At 47.6% G+C, this 14,160-nt stretch overlaps 1 protein-coding gene across 1 annotated transcript; it reads left to right on the forward strand.

The window, feature by feature from the left end:
- The first annotated feature begins 12,884 nt into the window (after positions 1-12,884).
- On the forward strand, positions 12,885-13,823 carry LOC120395293 (putative olfactory receptor 52P1). The gene has a single exon (XM_039519568.1). It carries the CDS (start codon positions 12,885-12,887, stop codon positions 13,821-13,823), a length of 939 nt encoding a protein of 312 aa, XP_039375502.1.
- The last annotated feature ends 337 nt before the right edge of the window (positions 13,824-14,160 follow it).

A 14,160-nucleotide genomic window follows, 5' to 3' on the forward strand; every position in this document is an offset into this window, starting at 1 on the left:
CCTGCACAGAGCTTCACGAGCCAGGGCATTAGCGGGTAGGCTGGGTCCCCGACGATCACTATAGGCATCTGCACATCCCCAAGACTTATTTTGTGGTCCGGGAAGAAACTACCTTCCTGCAGGCGTCTAAACAGACCACAGTTCCTGAAAACACGCACGTCATGAACTTTGCCTGGCCACCCAACGTTGATGTTGGTAAAATGTCCCCCATGGTCCACCAGTGCTCGCAGCACCATTGAAAAGTAGCCCTATTTCTCAGCAGCTGACTATGGAAGAGGTGGACGATAAGGTGCGAGGAGTTGACAACGGCCAAAACTGCAGCGGGATCCGTGCTCAAAGTGCTGTGGCACCCGCGCTGTCACTGAGCAGAAAAGTGCACGAACAGATTGCCCGCAGGCGCTTTCAGGGAGGGAGGGAGGGAGGGAGGGCGTGATTGACGGTTCAATGATGACAGTTACCCAAAACCACCCTCGACACATTTTTCCCCCCAGCATGCATTGGGGGGAAATCCCAGAATTCAAATGGGCAGCGGGGAGTGCAGGAACTGTGGGATAGCTTCCCACAGTGCACCGCTTCCAAAGTCGACACTGGCCCTGTTACTGTGGACTCACACAGTCGAACTAGTGTATTTAGTGTGGATACACAACTTCGACTTCATAAGGTCGATTTCAAAAATTTGAATTAAGTTGATTCGAAATAGTCTTGTAGTGTAGACATACCCTAAGTAAAGATTAGATTTAAGTGAAAACACGCTTGTGTCGTCCTGTTTGTGCCAGCCATCTATTGGTCGGATGACCGTGTCTCCCCTGAATCATTTGCTGTCATCACCTCACACAGAGTAAAAGTTACCAAGAACTGTGGGTTGAAAGAACCCCAGGTAACACTGTGAGTCTGGAGAACTGGGAAATTGGCTGGTGTTAGGAATGCTAGTGATAATGTCAGATTCAAGCCTCTGTCTTTGCCTGAGATAGAATTTTGGGTCTTGTTTCCCTCTTTGACTTTTGATACTCTGATATCTACATATTCATATATACCTTGTGCCAATACTTGTGAACAAAGGACAGAGATACTGTATGTCTTGCTTCTGCATGGCTAGATTGGTTTGTTAGTAGAACAGAACAGATAACAATTAAATTGTTGTGGGCATGGTGGGAGTAGAATATATGAGCTCACACTTGAAGACCACCTCAACTACTATCTCAAGGCAAGGTAAAGCAACCAGTCGGAATGGGCAGGTGGGGATTGGGTGGAAGGTACAAAACGCTAAAAGACCAAAGAAAGACCTTGTCACACCTCTATGGCCCTCTCCCTCAGGGAGTCCCCAGGGAAGTCAGATCAGCATTGTATGTGGCTAACGCTGTTGCAAGCATTGCAAAGCATTTTGGGGAGGGTCAAAGGTGTGAGAGTGGGGAATGGAAAATACTTTTTCAGGAGTACGAGAGGCCAAGATAGGGAAGGAAGAAAGAAAAAAAAGCAGAGAGCGGGTTAACTCAGCACTTTAACTTCCTCCGTGTAAAGATAAGAGGCTGGTCCCGGCCTAAGGTCATGGGCTCAACGAGAAATCTACAGATGAGAAATCTACAGCTGCCCAGTTGTGATAAGAAGAGAATTAAGTGGAGCAGATCTGCAAAGATAGCAGCGAAAACAAAGCGACTGAGGTGGCAACAGTGAAGGCCAACAGAAAGGAAAAGAAATTTTCTGAAGCCAGTATGTTTTGGGCAGCTGAGAAGGCCACAGCAAGCTGATTGGGACTGGTACAAAATGCACCAGGCACAGAGGGCCATGGATGACAACACCCCCAAAGAAAACCAGGACATAAAAACCCTCCTGAAAGCTGAAGCAATTTGGAGAGCAAAACTGATTCTTGGATGGCCTGGGCCAAGGACAGCACTCCCGTCCACCTTACCCCTTCTTCTTCTGATGTTACACCCAGACCTGGCCAGTCTGGGTAGCATGTGTGTGAGTATGAAAGTGGTTCAGGGCCTGGGGACATTAACGCTTTCTTTCTTCTACTGAGGGAATGGTCCCAGCACTCTATCATCTTATCAATAAAGCTTTAAAATGTAGATACTTTGTGTGCGCTTTATAATCTCCTCCCCAAAAGATTCTGTGACCACAGCCTGATCAACTGTGGTCCTGGGCAGATGGTAATGAAAATCTGTCATGTCTTGTCCTTGACCAAAACACAATCTTATTCCTTACCCCTCCCATGGGGTACAAAAGTGGTGGAACGAAGACCCCAGGCCCATGTCCCCCAAATGGAACATGGTCCTACATTGTAAGGGTTATGACTGAGGGTATGCATTTCAGGTATAATTATACCTACTAAGGAGGATGAAAGTGGGACACTGGGAAACAAGGCTCTGTGGCATCAGAGTTATGGTACATGTGCTTGCTGAAAATTAACCCCAATAAACATTGCAGTGCCTGCACTTCGGGCTTCCGATCTCATATTTACTGTCTACGGGACATGAACTAGGGGAGGGGGTGAAGGGAAAACCTTCTAAAACCTTAGTTCCATTACTTCATTGTATCACATTGGAAAGGTATTAGGCAGATAAGTCCCTCTTCCCAACATTCCTCACAGTTGTTTGGAGAGGGTATGGCAGGCTCTCAATATGGTAGTTGTGGGTTCTGGCAAACTGAAGTAATGGAACTTTTAAATAAATGGATATGGTAGAAACAGGGCCCGTACCAGGTGTGCGGGTCGACCTGGGATGAGATTGAGAAGGAGATGGGGGAAGTATTTGGGGACCTCAAGGGAAAGGAATATCAGAAAAAAAGGAATGGTATTTCAAGATCTGTGCAGTGAGATGTTGTACTGGGAAAAACCGGAAGCTGATCTCCTCCAACGTGTTAAGGATTTGGCGGGGATAGTGGACCAACAATGGATTTTTATGGAAAAATCCATACTGATGGTGGAGATAGCAGATTTGAAGACACGGGACAATCCCTGGGTATGCAGTTATGTACACATCACACTAGGAATACAATGTTCCCTGGGAGGCTGGATAGATGACAATTTAAATGGTTTGCAGAATGTAAGCCTACAGGTAAGATGAAGAGCGAGCTGGAAAAGTCCTGATTTAAACCAGCTTCAGCTTGGAGTAGGAAATACTACCCAATGGGCAAATGTGTGGGAGTCACTGTAGGAGCATGTGCAAACAGCGTGCTTCAGTGTGTCCTTTAAGTCCATTACCTGGGTAATACTCCAGAGAACGGTGGGTAGACCCCAATTACAGTAGATACATAGATGGGGAGGAAAGAATGGAGGAAATCGGACACTAATTAAGTTAAATAATTGCTTGTCGAAGGAAAATATTGGATGTGTCCCTCCCCGATGGCCATGGAGGAGCAGACCCAATGGCTTGTTTTAAGAGATGGTCAAATAGTTGTAATGTATACGGGGTATGTAGTTTTGTGTTGGGAATGTACACAGTTCTGTAATATAACACTTGGGGGTAGAATTGCACCAGCATCTGGCCAAACCACACACATCTACAGACTGTCATTGGCACTATGGTGCAAAAATGGATCTGTGCAACTCATTCCTGTGAACAATCAAACCAGAGCATACAGGTCGTGCCTCACTGGTCCGGCACCCTCAGGACCTGACCGGTCCCGAACCAGGGAATTTACCAGACCAGGGGAGGTCAGGTCAATGCCGTCCCCTCTGCTGCTGCAGGTATCTGCTCCAGTGGCAGCTGAGAGGCCGACATAGCTGAAGCAGGGACAGGGTGGCCCAGGCAACCTGGGGCAGCTGCAGAGCCCCATGGCCAGCATTGGTGCTTGGGGACCAGGGGTCCTCCTGGCCGCCAGGCTGTGCTCCTGATCCCCGGGCCGTGTGGTGGGAATTCATGGCAGCCTTCAACTACCTGAATATAGGTGTTATGAGAGAAAAGCGGAGGGAAATAGGGACAGACCAGCTAGCTGGTTAGAAGGCTGCAGCAGTTTCCCTGGCTCCCAGTTTCCAGCCCAGGAGTGACAAACCATCAAACACGAACCTTCCAGAGCCCAAATTTGTCCCTGTGACACGTATGGAGGAGGAACTGTATCCCGAAGAAAAGATCCACATATAGCAGTTGTTTGATTCCCTTACCGCCATGCCATGACCCCAGCACAACACACCTACCTAAAATACCACCACACTGAAATGGCCTCAAGGCAACATTTCCGGGAATCTCCATGGCTGTTCACTTGTAAAATGTGAGATTGCATGTGAGACGAACTCCAGGTCACTTTGGCCTGGGATGGGTGAAGGAATCACACAGTTGTGTTAATTCTGACCCAGGATAGCACAACCCATTTCTACATCAATTTCTGAAAGATCAACACAGTATTGACAATTGATGTTTATCTGATTTAGAGATTCGATGAACTATTACAACTGTTGTAAGCTGCCAAGTATGAATCCACTTTAGACCTCACAAAGGATATTGGCAAATACTGTTGATACGTGAATCCTGGAGGAAGGAAGCCTTTTCCATGTCCTTTGGCTTGCATCAATTCATGATCATGTCATTTGGCCTTCCCAGCTTTTTGGACACTACTGAAATGGACATTAGAACTTCATTTGTGGTATTCAGTGGTACGCTGCTACGATCAATAGAAAAAGGGGTTTGGTCTTGTATCTTGTGTCAGCATTGCCACATATAGTGCAGATGGCAGCACATTACACACAGAAAAGAAAACCTTCATCAATTGCTAGGTTGAACAGTCTGCAAAGCTCAATTTGCCCTGACAATCTGAACCCCTCGGATCGGCAAATCATTTCTTCACTCCCAGGGGAGGCTCTCAGGCTGAAGTTCTCCAGAGTCTATTATCTGCTCTTCCCACTGCTGATGAAGCCGAGGGAATTGTCTGGGAGCCTCGGGCAACCTGCTGGTCCGCAGGGACTGTACAGCGGACTCATAAAGGTCGCTGCTCATCACGTCAAGTGTCAGACATGTGAGACTCATATACTGATTCTCCAGGCTCTGCGTTCCTCTCGCAATAAGAAGATTTCGACTCTCTGCTGAGCAGGATTGTGGTGAGTTGCCTGTGTCTGCATTAAAGTTAGTGCTAAGGGCTCATGAAGGGTTCAAGGGTTCAATCCAAAAATCATCTGGGCAGGAATTCTCCAGTTCTGTCACTTGAAGTGTTTAGTATTGTCAGACACAGGAAGGAATTTACCTGCTAAAACTGGAACTACAAATGTATTGAGAATAGTTTAGTTACCAGAATGTTCACAAGACGGATGTGTTTTGGAATCCACATTTTTCATAACCACTCTCAGAACACCACATAAACTGGAGGTTTCCTTCAGACCCTTTCAGCGCTCTCTGTTGCTGAACCCAAAGCCACAATTTTCACAGCCAGGAGTGGAATGTTAAACACGGAGAGTGAAATCTTGGTCCCACTGTTAGCAATAACAAAACTCCAAATCCACATATAGGAACTTAAATAAATCACCTGATTGTCACCAGCCACAAGGTTCCAATGACTTCAGCTGGAGTTGTCCTGTGGCCACTATGGATGGGGGAGTCAATTTGGACCAATGAAGAGCTGACAGGAAATATCAAACTCACAGGCTTAGAGGTTTGAAATCATGAGGATAATTTTTTTTGCAGGATGAGAGAAGGACCTACTCTCTCTCCCTGCCCCTGCCTCTCCGGTTTAGGTTGGATATTAGGAAAAACTTTTTCACTAGGAAGGTGGTGAAGCACTAGAATGGGTTACCTAGGGAGGTGGTGGAATCTCCTTCCTTAGAGGTTTGTAAGGTCAGGCTTGACAAAGCCCTGGCTCAGATGATTTAGTTGGGAATTGGTTCTGCTTTGAGCAGGGGGTTGGACTAGATGACCTCCTGAGGTCCCTTCCAACCCTGATATTCTATGATTCTATGATTCTATGATTCTAACTTAGCAGAAATGAGGGAGAGTTGGAAATCTCAGTGGGGTGATCCGGGAACACACAATGGTGGGGATGGGGGAGAGTGGGGGGGACATGCAGTGTCCAGATCACAGTGGCATGGAGTCCTAAGATCAGGTGAAATAGGGAATGCACATCCTGCCTAATGTGCAGACCAAACCGGCGTAACAAGGCCTCCTGGGGAGGTATGTTTCAGACTGTAACATAACATGGACTGCATTGAAACAGATTGTCCCTCACACTATCTCCCAGCAGCAGCCTCAGGAACATGTGTCTGGGTTTCTAGCAGGCTGTCATATGTTAAAGCTCTGTGTCATTTTGAGGAAGAGTTACTCACGCTGGCTCCTTTTAGTCTCCACATCCTCTCTCCCTCCCACCGGGTCTGTCCCTCTCTCCTTCCCTGCACAGGCTGAGCTGCTGCTGGGGTTCCCTTCACCCGCAGAAAAGTAGTTCAGGCTGATGTCCCCCTTTTCCCCGCTGCAGGCAGACACTGATTTAACCTAGTATGAGGAGATATTTCTGTGAGCTGTCACTGTGGGTTCTGGCACCTGGTTTCAGGTCTGGGTGAGGTGTATCATGGTGTGGCAGGGCTGGAAGTTATGGGGTTGTGGGATCTACATGGACAAGTGGCCTGCACTGGGGGTTGTGGGGCAGTGCGCAGGATGTACGTGCCAGGCAGGCAGTGCTAGGGTTTGTGGGGGCAGGCATGGGGTGTACACGGACAGGCAGGGAGCACTGGGGGTTGTGGTGGCAGGGAGGGAGGGAGATATACATGGAGAGGCAGATAGTGCTGAGGGTTATGGGTCAGGCAGAGGGTGAACAGGGACAGGTGAGTGGCATTGGGTGCTGTGGGGGCACAGAGCGGCAAGTACACGGACAGGTGGGAAGCACTGCAAAATTATTTTTTTCTTTGTGCTTGTTGGTCCAAGGCCAGTTCTGGGAACTTTTCTGGCCCTGAGTGCTTTTCGATGGGTGTCAGAGGGATTGTCCTGGCAAGGCACAGACCACATCCTGGGTGTCCCAACTTGACTCAGTTATGTTTCTAACCGTGTTTGTTACTATTATGTAACTTCAGTCTTTTCATCGATGGAAAGAACCATTGATCTGTTTGTGACACTGCACTCTATATTCTTCCTAGTGATATTATTTTGATCAGAATAGCATAATTATGATACATTTCATGCAAGGTGAGTCATGCAAGATGTCATTGGAAAAGTTATAATTTTCTAAGATAATTTCATGTGTAGGCATGTATCATTTTTGTATCTGAAGTTATGAATATTGACAACATATCTGTATTTCAAATATAGTTACACCTGGGTAATGCCCACTAGGCAAGATGCTTTCAGTCTGGATAACTGTTTGAGATGGGCCTATTCAGGTCACTGAGCCATTAAGAAATATAATGGACCTTAAGAGAAACTTACCTCAGACCTTGTGAGCCTTCCTGAGAACAGCCTATAACTAGTGGACAGTATTTCCACTTGTTTTTATCAGACCAGGTATAATATTTTTAGTGGCTTCCTTCTTGCTTCTGGGCTTCTGGGAGTGGCTACTGCTTTTTTTTTTAATGTAATTTTATTTATTTATTTTTCTGCTCCAGAGAGCATTATTGGCTGCCAGTTCCAGAATCACTCCAAAACAAAAAGAAAGAATCTGGAGACTGACAGTCCCCAGAGCCAATGGGGAGAGGCCCATACTCCAAGTCAACCCAATTTACAAGGCACTACAGGCCAATGTGGGAAACAGGACCCTGGGAGCGCGACCTGCCATGAGGGAGTTCAGTGATCTTGGGGTTCTGTAATTAATTGGGTTCCTTACTCCCCTAAGAGTCATTGTCACAACCATGAAATTGATGCATGTGCTTCCTTGCTGCATTGCTTCTTGCGTTCGTTCCCTGAAGTGCCTACTCTCGCTCCACAGGCTTCCTCCTGCCTGGGCTACTAGGTACAGTGGGGTTGGTTGGCTTGGTACAGGGGTGGGTACTCATAGCAGAAGGCCTGTCAGCTGCGCAGCAGCAGCCTGCGATTTCCCTGCACTTGGCTGGCTGTTGGTTCTGCAATGCTTGTGCTTTTTTTAAAAAAAAATATATTACTATTACAAGTTCAGCTGTGGTTAGTGGTTTTTCCTGTTTTGCATCTCTGGTGATGTTGTTGCACCTGCACCAGCAGGGGGATCTCTGTCAGGGTGGATGTGAGGGGCAAGGGGGATGCAGGATGTGGGGGGGTGGGGGAGGGGGCAGGGGATAGCAAACCGGGGGGGGGGGGGGCTCCACAAGCCTGGTGGGGGAGTGGACTGGCATAGTGCTACTGTTGTTGGCCAGTGACTCCGGGCATGTCTGGTGGTGCGGTTCACCCCTGGGAGTGGTTTTTTTGGGAGTCTGTTGCTATTATGGCTGTGTTGGTGGTCTATCAGTGGCACTGTGGACACAAATCAATGCCAAGAAAAATGGGGTGGGCTTGTTTTAGGTGGTTTGGGCTCCTTGGTTAAACTAAATAGATTGAGCTCTTTGAGTTTGTCAGTATAAGGAGGTTTTCTAATCCTTTACTAATTCTTGTGACTCTTCTCGGAACCCTCTTCAATGTATTAACATCCATCTTTAATCATGGATACCAGAACTGGAAACAGGATTCCAGCAGCAGTTGCACCAGTGTCAAATACAGAGTTAAAATAACTTCTCTACATCTCCTGGAGATTCCCCTGGTTATCATCCAAGGATCACATTGGCTCTTTTGGCCACAGGCTTATGCTGGGAGGTAATGTTTACATAAATATGTCTTCATACCCCCAAGTCATATTCAGAGTAATTGCACTTCACGCGGGAGTCCAACATCATGTAAGCATCATCTACATTCTTTGTCCCAAGATATAGAGATCTACATCACTATATTAGAAAGCCTATTGTTTGCTTTGACTTAGTTTACCAACGAATCCAGATTGCTCTGAATCAGTAACCTGTACATGTCATTTTCTATGATCTCCTGGATGTGTAGGCCTGTATACCTAAATACCCAAATCCTTGTAGTTCCATGCTGTTTCTGTTGAGTGCTATATCATAGCCCAGTATGCAAATGTCTTTTTCCATGGGGGAAACTTGTCTCCTTTCCAACAAAGGAATTGCATCATGAATCAGACCTATGTTCCAATGCAGTCCAGTGTCTATTTTCTCTAACAGTGCTGGCTTCAGGGGCTGTAGAAGAAGATGTAGGAAACCCAGCTGCCTCACTATCCATATATATCATAGAATCATACAATCATAGAATATCAGGGTTGGAAGGGACCTCAGGAGGTCATCTAATCCAACCCCCTGCTCAAAGCAGGACCAACCCCAACTAAATCATCCCAGCCAGGGCTTTGTCAAGCCAGACCTTAAAAACCTCTAAGGAAGGAGATTCCACCACCTCCCTAGGTAACCCATTCCAGTGCTTCACCACTCTCCTAGTAAAAAAGTTTTTTCCTAATATCCAACATAAACCTCCCCCACTGCAACTTGAGACCATTATTCCTTATTCTGTCATCTCCTACCACTGAGAACAGTCTACACATAGGATGGAAGAATCCCATGCACTGCTACAGACTAGGGGCTGAGTGGCTAGGCAGCAGTTCTGCAGAAAAGGACCTAGGGCAGTGGTCCCCAACCTTTTCATTTGGCAGGCGCCAGACAAAGGGCCGTGGTGGCGGTCGAGCATCCTCCAAAATGCCACCAAATTTCGGCGGTGACACCTCTCAATGACGTCGCTTGTCGGCGGTAAGTGGCGTCATCGAGAGGCATCACCGCCGAAATGCTGCAGAAATTAGGCGGCATTTCGGTGGATGCTCAACCGCTGGCCAGGATGCGGACGCATTTAGATGCCCTCTATTTGACATTGGTGAGGCCTCATCTGGAGTAATTTGTCCAACTTTGGGCTCCACGCTATAAGAAGGATGTAGAAAAATTGGAAAGAGTCCAGCGGAGGGTAACAAAAATGATTAGGAGGCTGGACCACATGACTTATAAGGATAGTCTGCAGAAGAGAAGAATGAGGGGGGATTTGATAGCTGCTTTCAAGTACCTGAAATGGGTTTCCAAAGATGATGGTTCTAGACTGTTCTCCATGGTAGGAGATGACAGAATAAGGAATAATGGTCTCAAGTTGCTGTGGGGGAGGTTTAAGTTGGATATTAGGAAATACTTATTCACTATGAGGATGGTGAAGAAAAGGAATGGGATACCTAGGGAGGTGGTGGAATCTCCTTCCTTAGAGATTTTTAAAGTCAGGCTTGGCACAGTCCTGGCTGGGATGATTTAGTTGGGGATTGGTCCTGTTTTGAGCAGAGGGATGGACTAGATAACTCCTGAGGTCCCTTCCAACCCTGATATTCTATGATTCTATGATAAATGGAAATTCATCTGCCATCATGACATCCATTTACCTGACTTGGTTATCTCCTTCTGTGGAGTTCTTTGGACTTGACTATGACCTAAATAATCTGGTGCCATCTGTAAATGTTGCCAAATCACTGCTCACCCCACTTTCTAGATTGGTAATAGCAGGGCCACCCAGAGGGGTGGCAAGGGGTGGCCCCCATGAGAGCAGCTGAGGCTCTCTCCCCAGCCCCAGCCCCATCCCAACCATGGCCCGACCCCGCCTCCGCCCCTCACATGGAACCTCAGCGCATCCAGGAGCTTCTGGACAGCTGCAGCATGGCTCCGGCAGGGCCTGAGTCCTTCCCCGCTCCGAGCCACATGGTAAAGAAGCGGGGCTGCGAGCTCCAGCAGGGCCTGAGCTCCCTCCACTCAGCCTGAGCTCCCAGCCCCGCTCCCTCACCACGCGGCTCTGAGCAGGGAGGAGCTCAGGGGCCCTGCCGGAGCCACGCTGCAGCTGTTCAGGAAAGCTGCTGGATGCGCTGAGGTTCTGGGTGAGGGGGGAGCCGGGGGTAAGAGGCCAGGGCCGGGGGACAGTAAAGACACACGGAGGTGGCAGAGGTTGAGCAGGGCAGTCAGGGGACAGGGAACAGGCGGGGGGTTGGATTGTGGGCATTCTGGAGGTCTGTCAGGACTCAGCAGGGTGGTGGATAGGGGTCAGGGCAGTCAGGGGACAGGGAGCAGGGGTGGGGTCCCAGGGTGGTGGTGGGGGGCGTCTCTGGGGGACAGTGAGGGGACAAGGAGCAGGATGAGTCGGGGATTCTGAGGGGGGGCAGGAAGTGGGTAGGGGTCGGATAGGGGGCAGGACCGGGCTGTTTGGGAGGCACAGCCTTCCCTACCCTGAAGCTCATTCAGCAATTTGAGGCTTGCAGAAGAGCCAAGCTGTGAGCTTTTCCATTAGGGCTCCCGTCCCTTTCACTTCTCAAATGCCAAGTTATAGTCTATATTTAATTTCAGTGCCATAGGGAGATTCATGTCAGGGGAGGGGAGCTTCATTTAAAATTAGCCACTGGGGGAGGGATCACATGAGAAGAGCAATATCCTACACCACCTACCTCCTTCCCAACCCTACCAAGGGAGACCCCTCTCCCCTGCATTCCCTGAGGCTTCAAAGGGGTTAATTCAGTGGTTCTCAAACTTTTATACTGCTGCTGGATGTGCTGAGGTTCTGGGGGAGGGGGGAGCCGGGGGTAAGGGGCCAGGGCCGGGGGACAGTATAACTTTCACATAGCAAACCTCTGAGTGCAACTCCTCCCCCCTTATAAATTGAAAAAAACTTTTTTTATATATTTAACACTATTATAAATGCTGGAGGCAAAGCAGGGTTTGAGGTGGAGGCTGACAGCTTGCGACCCCCAGTAATAACCTTCTGACCCCCTGAGGGGTCCCGACCTCCAGTTTGAGAATCCCTGGGTTAATTTAATTTTAGCACCCTGTGTCCATTCACATGCATGTGCTAGTTTGAGCATTTCAGTTTTCACAACATAGGCTCAGCCCAGATTCTGGAACAAGCTCAAATGCTCAGTTCATGGAGTATGTACATAAGCTATACTAAAGACAAACCCACAGTAACTGTCTCCAGTTTGTGAGGGACCCCATGGAGTCAGTCTCTAGGAAACAGATAAATGCATGGAGGTTAAGTCCATTAATGGCTGTTAGCCAGGATGGGTAAAGGAATGGTGTCCCTAGCCTCAGTTTGTCAGAGGGTGGAGATGGATGGCAGGAGAGAGATCACGCGATCATTACCTGTTAGGTTCACTCTTTCTGGGGCACTTGGCATTGGCCACTGTCGGTAGACAGGACACTGGGCTGGATGGACCTAAATGAACCCAAAGTTATGGAGACAGATATGAGTCAAGGAAGCCAGCAGAGTATCAGAAACCTGGAAAAATCTCTGACTGGATGGGCTCAGGCGTTTGGTCACAAATTGAGGTGGTTCAAATGTTTTGGATTTTCTTAAGCAGAATTTTTTTATTGTGTCTTTAAACAATCAAACACAGCAAGCAGCAAATATTTGGCCACACACTTCTGAAACCCCAAACCATGTTCAGGTTTTGGCAGACTAATTTCAGCTTTTCAATTAAAAAAAAACCATAAATTTTGAAGAAAAGCAGACATTGTCCGTGATTTTTTTCTGCTTTTTAAAAATCCTAGTTTTCGATCCAAAAAAAGTTTTGTCGGAAAATATTTGTGCAATCCTTTTAATGAGCTTTAGAGCCTTTTAGCACTAGCTGATGCTGAGAACCAGTGATACCTTATAAAGAAGTTTTCTCAAACCTGGGTTTGTGCTGAGATGCGGAAGGTTTATTTTTTCCAGGGCCATCCATGGTGGGGGGGGGAACAAGTGGGGCAATTTGTGCCGGGCCCCACAGGGGCCCCCATGAGAACATAGTATTGCAATTTTTTTATGGAAGGGGGCCCCAAAAATTGCTTTGCTCCAGGCCCCCTGAATCCTCTGGCACCCCTGGGTAAGAGCTATTTGTTATAAAGTGTTTAAAGACCCTCACTGTGTTTCTCTCCCTTCACAGGAACCTTGAGCATTTCTTAGCCTGATCGATGCATCAACCACCTCATGGCAGCTTTCAACCTCACCCCCTCTGACCCTTCAATATTCATCCTTGCGGGCATTTCTGGCCTGGAAGCTGCTCACATGTGGATTTCCATCCCTTTCTCTATGTTGTACATTATTGGCTTGTTGGGAAATTTCATGGTTCTGTTTGTTGTTTGGAAAGAGGAGACCCTGCAGAAGCCAATGTACCTGCTGCTCTGCATGTTGGCACTCACAGACATTACCACGTCTACCTCAGTTGTGCCGAAAACCCTGTGTATATTTTGGTTCAATTTGAATGGCATTACTGTGGGTGGCTGCCTCACCCAGATGTTCTTCCTTCATGGGGTTTCTGTTATGCAGCCAGCCATTGTCGTGGCAATGGCCTTTGATCGCTACATTGCCATATGTAAACCTCTGAGATATGACACCATCCTCACCAATGCACGAATAGCTAAGTTAGGGCTAGTGGTTTTGATAAGACCTGTTCTCTTTGTTCTGCCCCTGCCCCTGCTTCTGAGCAAGCAGCCGTTCTGTGCCAACCGCATTATCCCCCACATGTACTGTGACCACATGGCTGTGGCAAAGATGTCGTGTGGGGATATCACAGTCAACAGGATGTATGGCTTGATGGTCACATTTGTCGTCTTAGGGTTAGACCTGTTGCTCGTTTTCTTCTCCTATGGTCTGATCTCCAGGGCCATCCTCAGAATCTCCTCCAAGAAATCCTATAAGAAAGCCCTCAACACCTGCACAGCCCACATCTGTGTTATGCTGATGTCATCTACTTTCTTCCTCTTCTCCACTATAACACACCGCTTCGGTCAGGGCATTGCTCCCCACATTCACATCATCTTGGCAAACCTCCATTTCCTTGTTCCCCCCATGCTCAACCCAATCATTTATGGGGTCAAAACCAAAGAGCTTCGTGACAAAATGGTCAAATACACCTGCAGAAGATGATCGCTGGGGGCCACTGACTTTAAACCTATATAAGAAGATTGGGAAGAGATATCTCCTTGTTAATCCAGGGTGCTCTCTCCTAATTTGGCTGAGCTCAACATTATGGAATTTCATAGTCTGAGAAATTCCTTTCACCTAATCTCTTATCATTCCATCACCAAGCACCGCTGTCCGTTTTGCTGAGTTCCTTCTCCCTCACCATCACTTGATCTCTTTCAGTGTCACCCTTCAGATCCAACCTTCCATATTCCCTGTTTCTTGGCCTTTCCGTGAATTCTCTACTATGAGAATATTGTGCACTTTTCTGATGTAAGGTGTCCTTCCAATACACTCTCTG

Source organism: Mauremys reevesii, linkage group 1 (genome assembly GCF_016161935.1).
Source record: "Mauremys reevesii isolate NIE-2019 linkage group 1, ASM1616193v1, whole genome shotgun sequence".
Classification (NCBI taxonomy): Eukaryota; Metazoa; Chordata; order Testudines; family Geoemydidae; genus Mauremys; species Mauremys reevesii.